At 39.9% G+C, this 19,821-nt stretch overlaps 1 protein-coding gene across 3 annotated transcripts in view; it reads right to left on the bottom strand.

Annotated features, from left to right (window-relative positions):
- ankrd27 (ankyrin repeat domain 27 (VPS9 domain)) overlaps positions 1-19,821 on the bottom strand; it is a 48,722-nt gene that overhangs the window by 16,756 nt on the left and 12,145 nt on the right. For all 3 annotated transcript variants that reach the window (XM_088006621.1, XM_088006622.1, XM_088006623.1), the window contains 7 exons: positions 19,603-19,656; positions 19,356-19,421; positions 18,263-18,339; positions 13,218-13,339; positions 12,240-12,318; positions 10,673-10,805; positions 10,482-10,574 (listed from right to left, as the gene is read on the bottom strand). In XM_088006621.1, coding sequence (XP_087862747.1) covers positions 10,482-10,574; positions 10,673-10,805; positions 12,240-12,318; positions 13,218-13,339; positions 18,263-18,339; positions 19,356-19,421; positions 19,603-19,656 — 624 coding nt within the window. The remainder of the gene's footprint in view (positions 1-10,481; positions 10,575-10,672; positions 10,806-12,239; positions 12,319-13,217; positions 13,340-18,262; positions 18,340-19,355; positions 19,422-19,602; positions 19,657-19,821) is intronic.

Genomic DNA, 19,821 nt, shown 5'->3' with positions numbered 1-19,821 from the left:
GGTGGCTGGGTGATCCGGCGAGAAAATGAGCCGGTGTCTGCAGGCACGTTAGCCTTGTTAGGCAGCATGCGGCTTGTGCGTAAAGCCAGTAGGTCAGAGGTTTTGAGCGAAGATTGAGTCAGCGCGGATGATGTCATCAAAGGCAGAGCCAAAGCCAGGATAGGTCTGCGAGGTGTGGACAGGTCTCCTGAATATGAAATGGAGGTTAAAATGCTGAACACTCCACCACCAGTGATTAGTCGTGAACATTTATCTGGCGACAGGGGACTCTGAGAGAAGGGCGATGGCATTCAGAGCCAAGCTTGCTGAATTAAGAGCATGGTGTGAAAATGACAGGTAAAGGACCTGCTGTGACTCTCTGAGCATTCTGAAACCAATTTATTAGGATGGGATGGTAAACGGTGGAAGGCAAAATACCTTAAGAGAAAAGTTTACTTAACAAGCCTAATGAGGAATGGACGTTGACAGATAATGATCAAAACCACTGCTCGGCCCCAGGACGCGGGGCGTGATCCTGGAATGGTGCGACATAGACCCTACTGAGGCAGGATGGGTAGCGTCCTCTCCACTAGTGCACCGTGTGCAGCCGGAAGCGCGTCGCTGATTGGTAGGTGGGCCGTGGCTAAGGTTTGGGTGGGGTGCTTGAATCCCGCTGCGTGTCGGTTGCCTGAGATTATCTGATCTGCTCGTCTGAAATTATCAGAGCCGACTTATGATCAGAGGCGTGGATTGCGGTTGGTTTTGGATGTCATACTTGCCATACGTTTCTGAAGCGTTGTTGCTCTGCTGGAGATACGGCTGTGATTGATGCGGCGTGAGGCTACCAGCTGGTTTTTATCAGCTGATCCTCTCCGTCCTGATGTAGGCATAGTATCAAACGAAGGAAGTTGATAATAAAAATTTCATAGAATTCAGTAGGTTTCTGTGCATTTTGTGTAAACCTTTTAATAGGAATCTCTTCAACAAGTCACATGACGCGTAAAAGAAATATGGTGCTGCGATTACTAGACCGGCGGGCAGCTGCGTGCGGACAACTGAGGTGGAAGGCGAAATACGTTGAGACAAACAGCCCCGCCTCCAGACGAGTTTACTTGTTAACGAGCTTAATGTGCTGTATTTATATTAGGCTAGTCATCTTTGAGCTGATATCACCTACGTCCAACTGCATTATGAAACTGTAGGTTAAAATGGGGGGAAAAGTACAAAGTTCTTTGTGTCATGCCATTTTGCTGCACACAGCTGCCCAGCTCACGCTGGCAGCATCAGGCCCCAGCTACTGGTGCACAAGTATGAACCCGGCGCGAGGGTCGTAGCACTCATGTTTAAAGGCGGCTCGGAAAAACCGCTTACGCCGTGTTAACGGAGTAAACAGTTAATTGCTGAGAAAATGGCGACAGAGGGCACTTTGCGGATGCCCTTACTGTATGCAATTCATAAAGAATAATGGGAAGTTTACATAGAAAGCGCTTTTCACGGACATGGAATCACAAAGCCCAGAACGAGGAAAGACCTTAACAAAACCACTCAACCAAAATTCGGACTTTGTCATATAATACTCTGAATGTCAGCGCGAGAACTATAAAGCGAATTCTTAAACAGGTGGGAGTGGAAACATGGTGCTTCTCTGGATGTTACGATTTGGATAATCTTGACAGAAAATCGCAGTTGCTGGCAAGCGGGTCGTTTCCCGCTAGGAGGGAGCGAGATCTCGCTTGCGTGAGGTCGGATTAAATACTGGAATGCTGACTGGCTGTTTGCTAGAGGCAGGGGCTTCGGTTGCAGCTAACCGCAGAGAGGAGACCAAGCCTGCACGACACGGTGAGAACCTCAGATAAGGGAGACGGTCCGTTATTTCCCAGCCAGCATGCCTGGGTGGGCCCCACTTGGGTTTGTTGTGGGCTACATGGGTTATGAGTGGGCATGGGTTTTATATGGGCTAACTGTATGGGACCAATATGGTAACCAAAAATGGGTCCCATATGGGCTGGCCCATTTGGGCTAAATGTATGGGCCCCATTCAGCAGTGATGTGGGCTAACTGTGAATGGGGCAGAAATGGGCAACACTATGTGGGGCCCATGTGGTTTCAGTATCATGGGCCCATCATGGGAAGCCCATGTGGGCTGACCACATTGAACCCACATGAGGTAAGCATGGGCTAAACATACATGGGTTGGACCTGGGCATGGATATGTAGGCCCCATTCCTTTTTTATGTGGGCTAACTGGGGATGGGACAGAAATGGGCAACACTATGTGAGGCCCAAGCAGTTTCATTATCAAGGGCCCAACATGGGCAGCCCATGTGGGCTGACCACATTGAACCCACATGTGATGAGCATGGGCTAAACATACATGGGTTGGACCTGGGCATGGATATGTAGGCCCCATTTCTTTTCTATGTGGGCTAACTGGGGTCCAACCCACATGGAAACCCATGTGGGCTGACCACATTGAACCCACATGAGGTAAGCATGGGCTAAACATACATGAGTTGGACCTGGGCATGGATATTTAGGCCCTGGTCCCTTTTGATGTGATGTAATGGAAAAAACATATTTAAAATCTGATTAGACAATATGGTTACCCTGTCACTTTCAAACTTTTCACAATATGCCAAAGGAAAAGCTCCAACAGCAAGATTATAATAACTTGGGGAAAAAATGACCTGGGATGTCACATTGATGGCGTTTAGCTAAGGAAATTGTTACTCAGCTGACCTGTATTGGAGTTGATAAAAGGTAAATTGTAGAATCAATTGTATAAGCTCTTCTTTCTACAAAATGAAAATTTCTCCTTGGATGTGACCTCGTCTTGGAGGTCATAAAGGGGTATTGTATTTGAACATAAAACATGCTCACTACATGATTTCTGTGTCTGGCTCATTTACTAACACCAACATGACACTAGGCTTCCAGAAGACTAGAATATTGCCATTAAAAATGATGCTAATGCTTTATTTTTTAAAACAGTTCAGCATTGTTCTTGCTACACTTTGAACCCCTAACACTTTTTTCTTTTTATTACTTTAGAACAGTCCAGTCCAGTCTGGATGTCTTCTATCATTTTTCCCAGCCAGCATGCATGGGTGGGCCCCACTTGGGTTTGTTGTGGGCTACATGGGTTATGAGAGGGCATGGGTTTTATCTGGGCTAACTGTATGGGACCGATAAGGTAACCTAAAATGGGGCCCATATGGGCTGGCCCATGTGGGCTAAATGTATGGGCCCCATTCAGCAGTAATGTGGGCTAACTGTGAACATGGGGCAGAAATGGGAAACACTATGTGGGGCCCATATAGTTTCAGTATCATGGGCCCAACATGGGAAGCCCATGTGGGCTGACCTCATTGAACCCACATGAGGTAAGCATGGGCTGACCGTACATGGGTTGGACCTGGGTATGGGTATGTAGGCCCCATTCCTTTTTTATGTGGGCTAACTGGGGATGGGACAGAAATGGGAAACACTATGTGGGGCCCATGTAGTTTACGTATCATGGGACCAACATGGGAAGCCCATGTGGGCTGACCGCATTGAACCCACATGAGGTAAGCATGGGCTGACCGTACATGGGTTGGACCTGAGCATGGGTATGTAGGCCCCATTCCGTTTTTATGTGGGGTAATGGGAAAAAATTGTTAAAATCTGACTAGACAATGTGGTTACCCTGTCACTTTCAAAATTTTCACTATGTCAAAAGCAAAAGCTGCAAGAGCAAGATTATAAAAACTTTGAAAAAAATTACCAGAAATGTCAGATTGATGGCCTTTAGCTAAGGAAATTGTTACTCAGCTGACCTGTATTGGAGTTGATAAAAGGTCAATTGTAGAAGCAATTGTATAAGCTTTTCTTTCTACAAAATGAAAAGCTCCCCTTGGATGGTGACCTTGTCTTTCTTGGAGGTCATAAAGATGTATTGTATTTGAACCTAACATGCTCACTACATGATTTCTGTGTCTGGCTCATTTACTAACACTGACATGACACTAGGCTTCCAGAAGACCAACATATGCTTCAATGCTTTATTTTTTAAACCAGTTCAGTATTGTTCAAGCTACACTTTGAACTCCTAACATTTTTCTTTTTATTATTTTACACCAGAACAGTTGAGATGTTTTCTAACATTTTTGTGACATTATCTGTTTTAAATATGCATAATCTTCTGCTGCTCACTCAAAATAGGTCCTGGTTCAGAGTGGACTTTTGTCCTTGCTTCTTTTTTTTAAATTTAATTTAATTTTATTTTATTATCAATTGGATGTTCAGACATCCAGAATGTTTATTGCAGCTTTTTCACAGCAGGACTTAATTCTTATTTGGAGAAATAGTTCAGATCAGACCATCGTGAAAAATATTACAATATTTAGAAAATAAATTCAAACAAAACTCATCAAGTGAGAAAGACGAGAGTAAAATTTTGAGCATGTTTGTTCATCTATAAACATTTTCCAAGTTGTCAGCATAAATAAAATAAAAAAACTTACATTTCTATCTATTAATGATTATTTTGATATCTTTTAATCTTTTTCCAATAATTTTTTTTAACCTTTTTGTTCATTTTTTTCTCTGGCACCGTTGCCAATAAAGGTTGGTGAATTGAAGAGACACTTTACACCTCCACTAAAGAAAATAGTTCCAAAGCACATTTGAATAAGGACGATTATATTTATTTATTTTCATTGAGAACATTTGTGAGTGCTAGATCGGTTTTACATTTGTTAAACCGATGTAGCATCTCAAAATTAATCTTGCGTTTCTTGGAAAACGTGCAATTGTTAACTGCGGATGGATATGCGGTTTCAAAATCAAACGTAGTCTCATCAGTCCGTTGGCGTGGAGTCTGCAGGTTGGCTGGCCTTCTACTAAAGAAACTGTAAGTACACCTCTGTCTTGTCTGCATTGTATCAAATTTTAGGGAGAGATTTTAAATCGCTAGTTAAAAAATGAGCTGCTCGTAATGGTTCGGATGACCGGAGTACCCCAAAAGAGACCTAATTAGTTGTTTCTTTTTTGTTTTTTTGCTTTTCTTTGAGATGATTTTTTTTTTTTTTTGATATTGTTAAAACACACACACAATAAGTCATCTGCCATTATTAAGGTAAGAGTATTTGGATGCAGAGCGATTTCAAACTGTTCTGGGCCATGCCATTTTCAAATACGCTGTGGTGCCATTCTGTTTGCTGCTACACCGGTAAATTTGAGCGCCAACGCTGCAGAATAAAATTGGTTTACTAATGAATCTACGTTGCTAGCGGAGGTTGTTTTTAAAGTATTTTGACACGATAAAACCACTTACATTATTTATAAAGAGTAACTACTTCGCTTTCATTCTGTGTACATGGATTTTTAATAATCTTTCTCACAGCCAATTAAGCCAGCATGCATGGCTGGATCCCATGTGCTGGCTTGGCTGGGATCCACCCATGCATAGGTACATTTTTTTTTTTCATAAAACTGCAGTGAATCGTGTCGTTGTGGGCTAGATAGGTAATGATGAATGGGCATGGGTTTTGTCTGGGCTAACTACACGAGGCCCATATGTTTAACCTAAAATGGGACCCATATTGTCAAATGCATAGACTCTATTCAGCATTATTGTGGGCTAACTAGGAATGGGACAGAAATGGGCAACACGAAATGGGGCCCATGTGGTTTCAGTATATTTGGCATAAAAACTTTTTTCTAAATGGAATGAAGGCATAGTAGTAAATATTTTAAAATCATGTTTGTTTTATTGTGTAAGTGACCTTTTAAAGCAGGGGTCCCCAAACTTTTTCCTGCGAGGGCCACATAACTGTTCCCTTTTCTGGTCGGGGGCCGGTCTTGGGGGGGGGGGGCTGGATTACTGCCGACGACATTTTCGCATTTGTAGATAGATTTTTACCCAGAATGCAAACGGAAAAACTAACTGTAGTTAACAAGTATTCAGTCTGGTGTTTAGGTCTCAACTAGCCATTTGTTTGGTCAATGAAAATGGGAGCTTTAGATTTACCAATGTTTTAATACTTTTTAAAAAAAACTTTCTAAAGGGTACTATGGAGAAACGCGACAAAGGCTTGCAAGGGCAGAAGCAACATCGGATCTTCAAACAGATAATGATATTCCAGAAAAGCGACAGAGAAGGTAATGTGGAACAGGGACTTATGTAACACACAACTCTAGATCTTCCGTCTCCCTAGTTGTCATTTGAGCTGCTCTCAGGTCTTTTACCCATTTGGTTCTCCTTGCTTTACTCTTTCCTCCTAATCCTTCAAAATTAATTGTGACTTAAATTGATATATACATTAACAATTAGCATTTTGTCCATGTATAAAAGTAAGCATATAAGCTACTTTTGATTTGTTATTGTGAAAGAATAACAAATCAATTAATAAAAACTAAATGTATCATGTATCCTGATTTTAAAATGTTGTCTTGTAATTGTCATTACACTTAAGGTTGTCATGGTTGCAGAAATTGGAGAAGGGTCCTTAGATGATGCAGTACGACAAGCTGTGCGATTCCTCATGTCCCCTGAATTGGCCCTCCAGTTCAACCTTTTTGGCCGACATGGGAAACAAGTTGCGGGACCTGCGTCTCTGATGTTTTGTATGGTAAAGATCAGTTTTATATTCACTTTTTTTCTTGAACATTTGTTAATTTATTTTGGTTGTCATATGCCTGTTTATTTTTAGCAATCTTTTTTTTTTTTAAAGATTAAAAACTGAGACTTCAATTTTTGGTTTAATTCACATAGTATTCTTTCACTGTGTTGTCAAGAACTTAAAGTTTTGATTGCTGACAAAATTTGAAGGTAATATTGTTTGCATTTCAAACAGTATTAACAAAATAACTATACAAAACCATGATAGAACTTTTATGTCAGTAGTTGATTTATATAGATTAATATATTTTAAATTTACAATAAGAATATAGTGTGTGTACTAGGGATGCTCCGATCAGGTTTTTTGCTTCCAATTCCGATACCGATCACCCATGGGGCCCATCTCTGCCGATCATCTGGATTGGCTGTTATTTTTTCCCTTTAGGTATAAATGATAACATGTTATCTGGCAAAATGAAAAAGTCTGTGCAGTGTGACGGAAAGAGTAGATCAGCTGCACACGCAGGCTGCGAATGAGATACAGGCGATCTGCAACAAGAGACCGTGATCGGCGACCACCAATCATACACTTTTTCACGGAAATTGACCGATTATGATCGGTGGCTGATCGATTGGCACACCTCTAGTATGTATATAATAATAATGACTCGAGAGTGCTTTGATTTTGGCAGATCTCTGCAAGCATTTCTGCCCCGTGAAGGGGAAGATGCAAATCTCATTAATGTTACATTGTACTAAAAGTAAAACACTAATGCAATTTCTACCTTTGCTTGTCTTTTAGGGGCACTTAAAAGAAATGGATCCATCCACGGAATCACTCAAAGATACGGAAAAGGCACTCTCGAAGTGGGTTACTGGAGCCCGGGACAGAGGTGGAAATAGCAAAGTTAGAGCGACTAGGGAGGCAGCCAGCTCAGACTCAGGTGGGCAGGTTCCTAGATGGACATTTACAATGATGTATGAGAGCTTTCAAGTGTGGCATACAGGTTATTAAAAATATTTGACAAAAATGTAGTGTGAAAGAGCTGTGCAAGTGTGTGTGTGTGTGTTATATATTTATATCTAGATATATAGATCTATCTATATATAGTTGCATATCTAGATATAGATCTATATATATTTATGTATTCTATACATATATATTTACATAACTAGATGCATAGTTATCTAGATAACTAGATAGTTATATTTCTAAATAACTATCTAGATGTATAGATCTATATATATATATATATATATATATATATATATATATATATATATATATATATATATATATATATATATATATATATATATAGATAGATCTATAGATAGATCTATCTATATATATATATATATATATATAGATAGATCTATAGATAGATCTATATATATTTTTTTTTTACATAACTAGATATCTAGTTATATAGATAATTATATACATATAGATCTATGTTTATACATTTGTTATATTAAACTAGTTTCTGTTATTTTCAAATCTCCTATATGAATAATTTTGTAGATTTCTTTTGTTTACCAGTGCATTTCTTGTTGTGGCATCATTTGCTCTGTGTTAATAAAGCTCTTATAATTGAAGAGTTAAAAAAAACTGACAATATTTTAAATTACCAAATAAAAACCTTGACCAAAAGACATTTTTCATCTCTTTTTTTTTTTTTTATGCAGATTTTGTGCTAAAGCATTTTAATACTTTGGTTTGTTGATTAAGATTGTATATCTATTAATGTAATTCACTTCCAGGTTAGGTGAGAAAGACCCCATTGTTCCTACAGGAATAAGGCATCTGGGCCCCACTGAAAACCCAGTCAGCGCCCATTTAAATTACCTGGGCAAACCCATGTGGGGCCACCATGGAACCCGTGGACAAACCCACTTGGTACCCATATTCTAGCCCAGTTTAGACCCAGTTGGGGCCCAGGTAAAAATTAATGAAAGGACCCTAGTGGGCCACAGATGGGCCTCATGTAAGTTACCCATCTGGGCCCCACTCAAAACCCAGTCAGCGCCCATTTAAATTACCTGGGCAAACCCATGTGGGGCCACCATGGAACCCACGGACAATCCCACTTGTTACCCATATTCTAGCCCAGTTTAGACCCAGTTGGGGCCCAGGTAAAAATTCATGAATTCATGAGAGAAGACGTCCGCGACGCGCAGGAGGAAGGGACGGACGATTCCCAGCTTTTTGTCACTAATGGAGGCCGAAGGAAGGCACAATGGGGACAGTTAGATCGGAGTGGAGATGCTGAAAGTCTAGGAGCGCGATGGCAGCTGAGGGGATGATCATAGGATCTAAGTCCATGAGAGCAGGGAAGGACGATCGGAGGGTACCTCTGTGAGCTGGATCAATGACAGAGGGACCTGGATCACGGAAGGAGGTGAGGCAGATGAACTAGCTGGCTGAATGTCACGGAGGTAAGAGAAGCGCACGTAAGCTGGAAGCACGGCTGAAAAGCTGAAGAGCCTGGCTTTGTTGGTGCTTTTGAAGGAACTCTTGCGAGGTGATTGGCTGGAGTGGCTGCTCGCCCGTGCTTGTTGATTGAAGCGTGGGCGTGGTAATAGAAGTGGCCGACAAGTTGATTGGAGTTTTCCCAGCTTGAATTTACACTTTTAAGCTTCCATTTTATAACCCAGTTTTTCTCCATGAGCGGCGAGTAGACTGTGTGAGATTATCAAACATTTTGCATAGTTATCTTAGCTACAAACTACCGTTTGCCTCCTTTTCACTAGCATTTAATGAATTAAGAAAAAAAATTTATCAACATATTCATATATTTAACTTGTCCCTTGTATCCTGACAACAGATGTCAGTCAGCAGCAGCTCTAACCCACGTCCCTCCTGACCTGTTCTCTTCTGAGTGAAATTAAAGCTGCAGTATGTCACTTATTTATCAATATTTTTTTCACATATTTGTAAAAACTGTCATTATGTTGTGACAGTATGATATGAGAAGTAATCTGTGAAAAATCTATTTTCTCTGCCTTCTCCCTGTGCTAGAAACAGCCAGTCAGTGGCAGGAGAGTTTTAGTGCTGTCAATCACCATCTCATGTGGTGCTGTTCATTCTTCCTCCCCCTCGATTTGTGCCGTGATGCAGTTAGCATAGCACAGAGTTGTGCAGATTCAAACTGTGAATGCTCAGTTTAGTTAGCATAGCTACCAATGACGGCAGATTAACGGCAGACAACTTATCATTCTTGTAATAAGTTGTTTCTCCACCATTAGCACATTTAGCAGTGAGTGAAAGAGGCTAATTCACAGTGATAAGAGCGTCCTACTAGTTCTGATTGGTTGTTTTGGTCAGAACGGTGCATTACTTTAACCAGTAATTCAGGAAGGAGATGGAGGAGATTGATTGTTTTCACGGATTATCTCTGTCTCATAACAAACTGCTACGACATCATGACAGCTTTAACAAATATGGAGAAAACATATTTTTTTATTAAAGTTATGTACTGCAGCTTGAATAAAATGCAACTACACAGCATTTCTGAGAAGTTTTGATTGTTTTATGTGTAGTTGCACATTGCTCCTGACTGTTGCTCATGGGGAGATATTTCAGTAATCTAAAACTAATAGAAAAAATTTAAGCAACCTACTTGCATACTGGATGTGGACTGTTGGCTGTTAAATTCATGAGCAGTAAATATTGTACTAATTATCAGTATGGAACCAAAGAAAGCAAGGCAGATGAAAGCCTTTAAAATTATGATGCTTTTTATGGGCCAAATAGACTCAAAAAATTGTAACAGCAGCTGCACGGGGGTCCCAAACAAATTTTTTGTCAGGGGGCCCACAATTCCTGGCAGCGCCTCTGCCCTGCAGAAAGGACAGGTGGGTTGAGGGAAGCAGAAGCCGGACTGCTCCAGCTTACTTCAAACAGGCGGAGGACGGGAGCGGCCACGTTCTGAGTCAGCAGACTCATCCTTTCCTTGAATAGAGCTTTGTCTCTAAGTTCACCCGTGACCTAAGAGCAAGAGACAAAAAAAAGACAATAACTGCAACCCTCTCGAAACCGTCTCATATCTGCCGAGATCCGACATGCCGTTGCAGAGTGTGTCTCACAGAGCACGTGTTCTGCAGCTTCCCCAGATTGATGAACTCCACTGCTGCCTCGAACGTGCTCAGGCAGTAGCTGAGCTCATCTTTGCTGGAGTTACTGAAGCAGAAGTTCCTCATGTAGCTCAGGTTGGCCATCCTGAAACACACAACAGTTTAACAATTAGCCTGCAGAGCTAGAAAACACATTATCTGTATCACATGCAAGTTTAAATGATGCTCAAACAATGCAGTTTTATAATCTTTACTAATGTAATAAATTAAGTTACTATCTTCACATAAAGTAGGACACTAGAGAAGAGAAACTGAAAGCCCAAATAAAACCCGACACTAACATCAAACCTACAAGTTTGATAGGGTCCATCTAAGAGCCAGTATTATGTGTTTGTCATCCACATAATGTCATTTTATAGTACAATTAAGTAACTGTTATTTTTAGTTGTAAAAATGTGATATATATCAAATATGACTTGATAGAAATTTGATGTCATAATTTAACACTTTGAAACTGGGCTTCTGACTCTTTAAGAAACTCTTGCTCTTTCCAACAATCCACCTCCAGGAAATAACCAAAACATCAGGGTTATTAACCTTTTAACAAGGTTTGTATCAGCTTTGTACTGAGAAATAGCTCCTATAATGAGCTCAGCTGATGCGCAGTTCAATCAGCTGTTTTCAATCAGCTGACGAGCTGTTGCTCATCTGAAGGAGCTGAATGGTGGGAATGAGGTGTGAGGGGCGTTCTGTAATGTAGAAGCTTGGAAACTACAGTTCTGAGGACAAGCTTTGTCCCTGAATGCATCGCTGGATACCCTCTAAGCGTTCTGCACAACTGAATGGTTGTCATGAAGATTAAAGGATTGCTCAAACAAGCAATAAACAAGAATCCAGGTATGTTTGAGAGAATATTATTGTAACATAATGTAAAGCTCAGAGAAGTTAACTTTACATAAATCATTATGTAAAGTTGACTTCTCTGAGCTTTACATTATGTTGCATAATGTAAAGCTCAGAGAAGTCAACTTTACATAATGATTTATGTAAAGTTAACTTTACATAAATCATTACAATGTAAAGCTCAAAACTTTTATGTAAAGTTGATTTATGTAAGTCAACTTCACACAAATCATTATGTAAAGTTGACTTCTCTGAGCTTTACATTATGTTACAATAATCAGCCCCTTAAAAGTGACGAAGACAAACACCTCCAGCACACTTGAAGAAATATATCTGGATAACTGCATCCGGACGGCCACTTGCCAAGGAAACTTCAATCTCCTGTGAACCTAAACACTGCAAAACTTATTTAAGCAGATTATTAATAATCTGTTAAATCTGAATTAAATCCGTTTCATTAATTTCAGTCTTTCAGAAAAAAACTCAAAATCTTCTTGGGTATACCTGAGAATTTCCATGTTTTGGAGAAATCTGAGAGGCTTAAAAGTTAACAAACATGTTTGTTTTTCAGAATGAGTTCACCCTTGAGAGGGCGTTTTCTGCCTGCTGGGGTTATTTCAGTTGTTTTACTTTAAATATAGGGAAAACATTCCTAGTGGATCTTCTCCATGCTCACCAGTTGGGGATTTCAGTCTTGACCAAAAGGTAAAGGACAACAGAGAGGAGATCATCTGCACTCACGGCTTCGATACTCACTGGAGGGAAAGAGCAACACAATTCAACAAATCAACTTCCTTCTCTAAAGAAAAAAACAAAACAATGATTTTATCCATTCAGACTGCTTTTAAATCGCTGCATTCCTGACACCAACAGCTCTTCTCCCTGGTGTCCAAAGCAAATGCCTAAATTGGCCTTTTGACTAACACAAATTAGAAATGATCATGCCATTCTGAACACAAACAGTAAAGCTGCTGTGAGTCAAAACAAACTGAACAAACAGATCGGCAGCTGACACAGCGGGCACTGTACTGCCTGCTGATCTGATTACAGAGAGGTCAGGCTGCTGCTGAGAAAGGTTCCAGACTAATTCACTCAGACTGCACACACAGCTTCTTTCAAGAATCATTTTATCTTGATTAGATCTTTAATAAAAGCAGTTTCCTTGCACTAATAACCTTTTGTAAACCAAAGCACATAAATATTACTTATTTAAACCGCCATGTTTGAAATTAGGTGTTTTTCCCCCCATGTTTTGGTTCAGTGGTTCCTCTAAAAGACATAAGAAAACACAGCAGAATCTATTTTTAAACAGATTCAATTGGATGAATAAAATAATTAATCTTAGTTAGACTTTTATTTTGGTCAAAATGTTCCATTTTACCACTGGGACTGCACACTTTGCATCCCCTCCCATACTGAGTGAACTTTAGTCTGATTCAGGATTGCAAATGCTGTGATGTGGTTACGTGTAACCTTTTTAATATTATATTTTTTACGGTGTCATTCTAAAACTGGCAGAATCGGATCTCTAGGTAGATTGCTCCAATATCTTATGAGACTGGATTAGTACCATTTTTCCTCTAAAGTAAGTCCTTACATGGACACATGAGCATCTCCAGTAGATATCTAAACACACGCCCACTGTCATGCTTACCTGTGCGTCTGGGTGTCTGGGTGGCAGTGAGGACGACTCTGCGCAGACACAACACTTTGAGGAGGGGGGAGGTCTGTTGGTTGAGCTGACTCAGTTGTCTCTTTGCCCGAGACAAATTCATACTGGAGGAAGAAAGGGCAGCAGCGGAGAACATGGGGAATCTCAGACAGACCCTTCACTGTGTGAACTGAGCACTTCATGTCTGCATGTTCATTATATATATATATATATATATATATATATATATATATATACACACTAGGGCTGAAACGATTCCTCGAATGATTCGAGTACCTCGATTACTAAAATTCCTCGAGGAAAATTTACCTGCCTCGAAGCTTCGTTAATTTATGTTTTATTAGTTAGCGCACCGTGTTCCGGCCGGGACTTCATTTGCGTTGCGCGGAGCTCTCATTTCCGCCTCTGAGTTGTTGACAAAAGCTAAGTCTCAGCGGCATAAAGTCCAATCTTCAAGATTGGCCCGTGGAGATTTTATGGATTGATGATAATGCCCGACTTTTTATCGTTTTTGGGGAACCAATAAGCATCCTTAAAATGACGGGAATGCCTGGAGTACGGCAGCATTTCTCCTCCGGGGCTGCTGGTTGAAAGCGAACGGCGGGAAGAGCGCTGAGGTGAGCGGATAGACTGAACAGGGCGGGCGGCTGAGTAGCTGATGCTTACCGTGTAAATGTAGCTTTACCGACGAACCGCACAATAAATTTCATATCCCGGTCTGAAGAAACGGGTGGCGGAGCGCATCGTACATGGCTGGTAGATGAGTTTCTGAGTGTGACCAGTGAAGGTGTCGTAAATATCCCGTATTGCTTCCCCCCGTGTTCGTCCCCCGGTCTAACGGTTCGTCAGTCCGCTGGTCTATTTCCTCCCCTCCACCCCATGTTCGTTCATTCGCCCTCTCCTCCCACTCCAGGCGGCATTTCCCGTATTTTCAAACCCAAAGCGTGACAGGTTAGGTGGCAAGGTGAGTTTAATTAATCTATTAAACTCACTGAAGATGAATACATAAACTAAAAGCTGGATTGTAGACATTTTTTATAAGCATATTTGTGAGCCTGCCTCTTTGTTATTAAATTCAATATAATTTCAGATTTTTCTGTAACTTTTCTTCTGGTTAACTTAGAAAGTGAGCTATTATTGTTACAGGTTAGTTTTCTAAACTACAAAAAACAACTGTTAGGGATGCTCAAATATGGAAAATTGGACTGATATTGATATCTGATAGTAACACCGGTATTATGCCAGATTTACCAATATTTCATTTTATAATTTTTTTTATCCGATTACTCGATTAATCGTAAGAATAATCGATAGATTACTCGATTACTAAAATATTCGTTTACAACAGCCCTAATACACACACACACACACACACACAGGTGCTGGTCATAAAATTAGAATATTGTGATAAAGTTCATTATTTTCCATAATGTCATGATAAAAATTAAATTGTCATATTTTAGATTCATTGCACACCAACTGAAATATTTCAGGTCTTTTATTGTTTTAATTTTGATGATTTTGGCAAACAGCTCTTGAAAACCCAAAATCCCTGTCTCAAAAAATTAGAATATTATGAAAAGGTTCTCTGAACGAGCAATAAAAATAATCATCTGAATCAACAAAGTAACTCTAAACACCTGAAAAAGATTCCTGAGGCCTTTAAAAACTCCCAGCCTGGTTCGTTACTCAAAACCGCAATCATGGGTCAGACTGCTGACCTGACTGCTGTCCAGAAGGCCATCACTGACATCCTCAAGCAAGAGGGTGAGAAACAGAAAGAAATTTCTGAAAGAATCGGCTGTTTGCAGAGTGTTATATCAAGGCACCTCAGTGGGAAGTCAGTAGGAAGGAAAAAGTGTGGCAGAAAACGCTACACAACGAGAAGAGGTGACCGGACCCTGAGGAAGATTGTGGAGAAGGGCCGATTCCAGACCTTGGGGGAAGCAGTGGACTGAGTCTGGAGTAGAAACATCCAGAGCCACTGTGCACAGGCGTGTGCAGGAAATGGGCTACAGGTGCCACATTCCCCAGGTCAAAGGTCAAGCCACTTTTGAACCAGAAACAGCGGCAGAAGCGCCTGACCTGGGCTACAGAGAAGCAGCACTTTGGACCACTGTTGTTCAGTGGTCCAAAGTACTTTTTTCGGATGAAAGCAAACTTTGCATTTCATTCGGAAATCAAAGTGCCAGACTCTGGAGGAAGACTGGGGAGAAGGAAATGCCAAAATGCCAGAAGTCCAGGGTCAAGTACCCACAGTCAGTGATGGTCTGGGTGCCATGTCAGCTGCTGGTGTTGGTCCACTGGGTTTTATCAAGGGCCAGGTCAATGCAGCAGCTATCAGAAGATTTTGGAGCACTTCATGCTTCCATCTGCTGAAAAGTTTTATGGAGATGAAAATTTAATTTGGTCTGGAATCGGCCCTTCTCCACAATCTTCCTCAGGGTCCGGTCACCTCTTCTCGTTGTGTAGCGTTTTCTGCCACACTTTTTCCTTCCTACTGACTTCCCACTGAGGTGCCTTGATATAACACTCTGCAAACAGCCGATTCGTTCAGAAATTTCTTTCCGTTTCTCACCCTCTTGCTTGAGGATATCAGTGATGGCCTTCTGGACAGCAGTCAGGTCAGCAATCTGACCCATGATTGCGGTTTTGAGTAACGAACCAGGCTGGGAGTTTTTAAAGGCCTCAGGAATCTTTTTCAGGTGTTTAGAGTTACTTTGTTGATTCAGATGATTATTTTTATTGCTCGTTCAGAGAACCTTTTCATAATATTCTAATTTTTTGAGACAGGGATTTTGGGTTTTCAAGAGCTGTTTGCCAAAATCATCAAAATTAAAACAATAAAAGACCTGAAATATTTCAGTTGGTGTGCAATGAATCTAAAATATATGACAATTTAATTTTTATCATGACATTATGGAAAATAATGAACTTTATCACAATATTCTAATTTTATGACCAGCACCTGTATATATATATATATATATATATATATATACAGTGCTGCTTGAAAGTTTGTGAACCATCCAAACATGGCCATTGTTTTCTAAAGAAAAATTATAATAATCATGTAAAATGAACATCCAAAGCTCAAATTGTAATGCGGACCTTCCAAATAAGGAACACAAAGAAAAAAAGATACATATTTTTATTATTTATTCAACAAAAGTATTTTATCTGTCAAAAACAGAAAATCTGCCAAGTGCAAAAGTATGTGAACTCTTTCAGTTAGTACCTTGTGGCACCTCCTTTTGCAGCCATTACTTCAACTAAACATCTTCTGTAACCACAAACAAGTGTCTCACATCTGCTGTTTGGGATTTTTGTCCACTCCTCCTTGCAGAACTTTGCCAGTTGAGAGAGGTTGGAGGGACATCTGGCATGTACTGCCCGTTTCAGATCTTGCCACAGCATTTCTATGGGATTGAGGTCTGGACTTTGACTGGGCCAATCCAGAGTGCAAATCTTCTTTCTCTTAAGCCATTCTTTGGTACTTTTGCTGGAATGCTTTGGGTCATTGTCTTGTTGCATAATCCATTTCCATCCCAGCTTCAACTCCTTGACTGATGGCAAGAGATTCTGGTCAAGAATTTGTTGATAGCCCTGGGAATTGATGGTTCCCTGGATAATATGGAGTCGTCCAGGTCCAGAGGCAGAAAAGCAGGCCCAGACTTTCACATTTCCACCACCGTGCTTCACTGTTGGGAGGAGGTTCTTCTCTTTAAAGTTAGTGTTTACTTTTCTCAAACATGGCGCCTGTGATTGTGGCCAAATAATTAAATTTTGGACTCATCCGTCCAGAGAATGGACTTTCAGAAAGCCTCTGGTTTGTCCAAGTGTTCTCTGGCAAACTTTAAACGTGCAGCTTTGTTCTTTCTTGAGAGCAGAGGCTTCCTTCTCGCAACTCTCCCATGAATGCCATGTCTATTGATATTTTGCCTGATTGTACACGCATGTACATTTATCCCAGACGCTGACAGAGAGGTCTGCAACTCTCTGGAGGTGATGTGTGGGTTGGCCTTTACCTGCATTATTATTTTTCTGATGCTTCTTTGTGAAAGTTTTGACGGCCGTCCACATCTGGGCAGAGTTGTAGTGATGCCTAGTGCCCTCCATTTGTAAATGATTTGTCTTACAGTGGATGGATGAAGCTGGAATCTTTTGGAGATGGTCTTATACCTTTCCCCAGTCTGATGGGCTGTCACCACCTTCTTCCTGACGTCCTCAGATGTCTCCCTCCCTCTCGGCATTGTTGATCTGGTCTTTATGCCTTGACACAACAGTGGTTTGCTTGGTTTCCTCTCCCTTTTAACCAGTGCACCTCCAAACTTTTCCCAAGGACGTCTCATTTGATTGGTCTGCTTAATTGATTACTCATGCACTAACATGTGCTTCACCTGAGTCTTTTACCTGATTGTCTTTATCAGTGCAGCTGTGGTTCATTTACTTTTGCAGATGCACTGATTCCATTTTTCATTTAGTTTGCTTTCAACTCCCACATTTTCCTCAAAACAAATGAATGGAATTGATGAACATAAACCTGACATTTCACATACAAAAACTGGTGATGAGAAAATAAGAAAAGCATGGTAAAAATAAAGAAAAATCTAAACTACTCAACTAGTTCACAAACTTTCAAGCAGCACTGTGTATATATATATATATATATATTTTTTTTTTTTTTTGTTTGCATTATTTATTCCAAATATGTAAATAAATAAAAATCTCATAATATCAAATAAAATTTACGGAAGCGTAATAAGTGTAGAACACTTGTAACCAAAGAACATAGCTTGCATATTAAAAAAGGAGCAGAAGAATAGCTTACTGTCTCTCACCACTTTGTTCTGACTTGTGATGCAGAATTTAAACAAAAACTTTAAGTTCATCTGTAGTTTACCAAAACTGTTCTTTAGCTGTGAATCTGTTTGCCTTGCCAACTTATGGATCTTAGTTCTGACATGTTTCTTAACTATGTCATCATGTGAACACAGTGTTAACCATCAGCTGAGTGACTAGCTGACCTGAACTCTGGTTTCACTCCCAGGTCCTTCTGCTGCAGGTCCTGAAGGCTCCTGGTGGTTTTGTTAAAAGAAGCATCCTGTTGAGCAGAGAATCAGAAGAGACTTCAGAGAACCATCACGATGCCAACATTATGAAAAACCTACAGCTGCAAAAAAATACTGTGATTCAGTAATTTCAGTGAGCAGTATGAAAATGAAATTCTTTTGATAAAAAAAAAATGCTGTGAGTTTATTGGGCTATGCATAGCCTAATAAACATGTCACTGAAATATTTCTTTATTATCCGTCTTTGCAAAAGATTGGGTTATCTTTGCAACAAGACATTACCTTGGGAAAGAGCTGTAAATAGTAGTTGTAATAGTGCTGGTTTATATAAATGCAGAACAAAGTGCTTCAGGGTGGACATCCAGCCCTAATCCCACAATCTTAATTAAGATTAAGATTTGGTTAAGACCAAACCTCTAGATTTGACACATCTGTGCTGAGGTTCTGGATTTAGTTTTTTTCTGGGATGCGGTGGGACCAGGAAGTGGAAACTATTTAGGAAATGAAAGTTAAAAAGATTTTTCACAGACTCACTTATAAGTTAGAGTGGGGCCGGTACTTAAAAATATAAACATTTCCTTAATTATCATATTTTTTATTATACAAGACCATTAATGTTTATTTAATTTTAACGATAATTATTATTCAGAGTCTTGAAAAATAGCAAAAATAACATATTTACAACATAGAGTATTTTATCAATAATTAATTTTGCTTTCCTCACCCTGTATTTTGCTTAGCAATATTCTCAATTCATCTTTTTCAGTTGGCAACATCAGTTTCTAACTGAAAATAGAAAAATACTAAAACACAGAAATTAATATAATTATCAGAATAAATATTTTAAAATAGCTGAAAAATAAATCGATTTCCATTCAAAAAGCCAAAAGGAAACAATGTTCCAGTAAGATGAAGAAAATCAGTCATTTGAGACAGCTGCCAGCAGGAACATTTGTTTTGGTTTTTTTCAAATGTGTGTGTTTTATATTTAGGGAAAAACAAACCAGGAAGAAATAATAGGAAATGTTGCTAAGTAGTATTTATTTACCTGACAAGATTCAAGAGTCCCCACAAGGTTAAAGATTAAATCATGGATACCATGATGGATGTATATCTGAAAAAAGAAGAGGAAGTTTAGCATTCCCTTAGAAATACACCTCTACTGTAACTCTAGTTATCCTGTTATGTTGGTATCAGGTAGGTTGCTTAAAAGATTCACACATTTGTTGTGGCAGACACATGCACATCTTTATTTGAAACAAACTGATATGAAAAGTCAAATTTGATGAGGTTACCCCAACAGCTTGTTTGAGAAGAGTCATCTGAAGCTCCTGTTTTGCTAGGAGTTTCTAGGACAGAAAAGTAAATGATTTGTTGCAACTTTTTGTCTTAACACAACAATCTGCTGAGGATGAGGATCCTATGCTGTGACTATAAAACCAGAGAACATGGATGGTCTGAGCCAGGTTAGGGTTAGGAGGTTTGGTCCTGGAGACCAGGACCGATAATTTATC

This window comes from Poecilia mexicana, unplaced genomic scaffold (genome assembly GCF_051168715.1).
Source record: "Poecilia mexicana isolate PSO_F unplaced genomic scaffold, ASM5116871v1 scaffold_6, whole genome shotgun sequence".
NCBI classification, from domain to species: Eukaryota; Metazoa; Chordata; class Actinopteri; order Cyprinodontiformes; family Poeciliidae; genus Poecilia; species Poecilia mexicana.
This window is presented reverse-complemented; position numbering and strand designations above follow the sequence as displayed.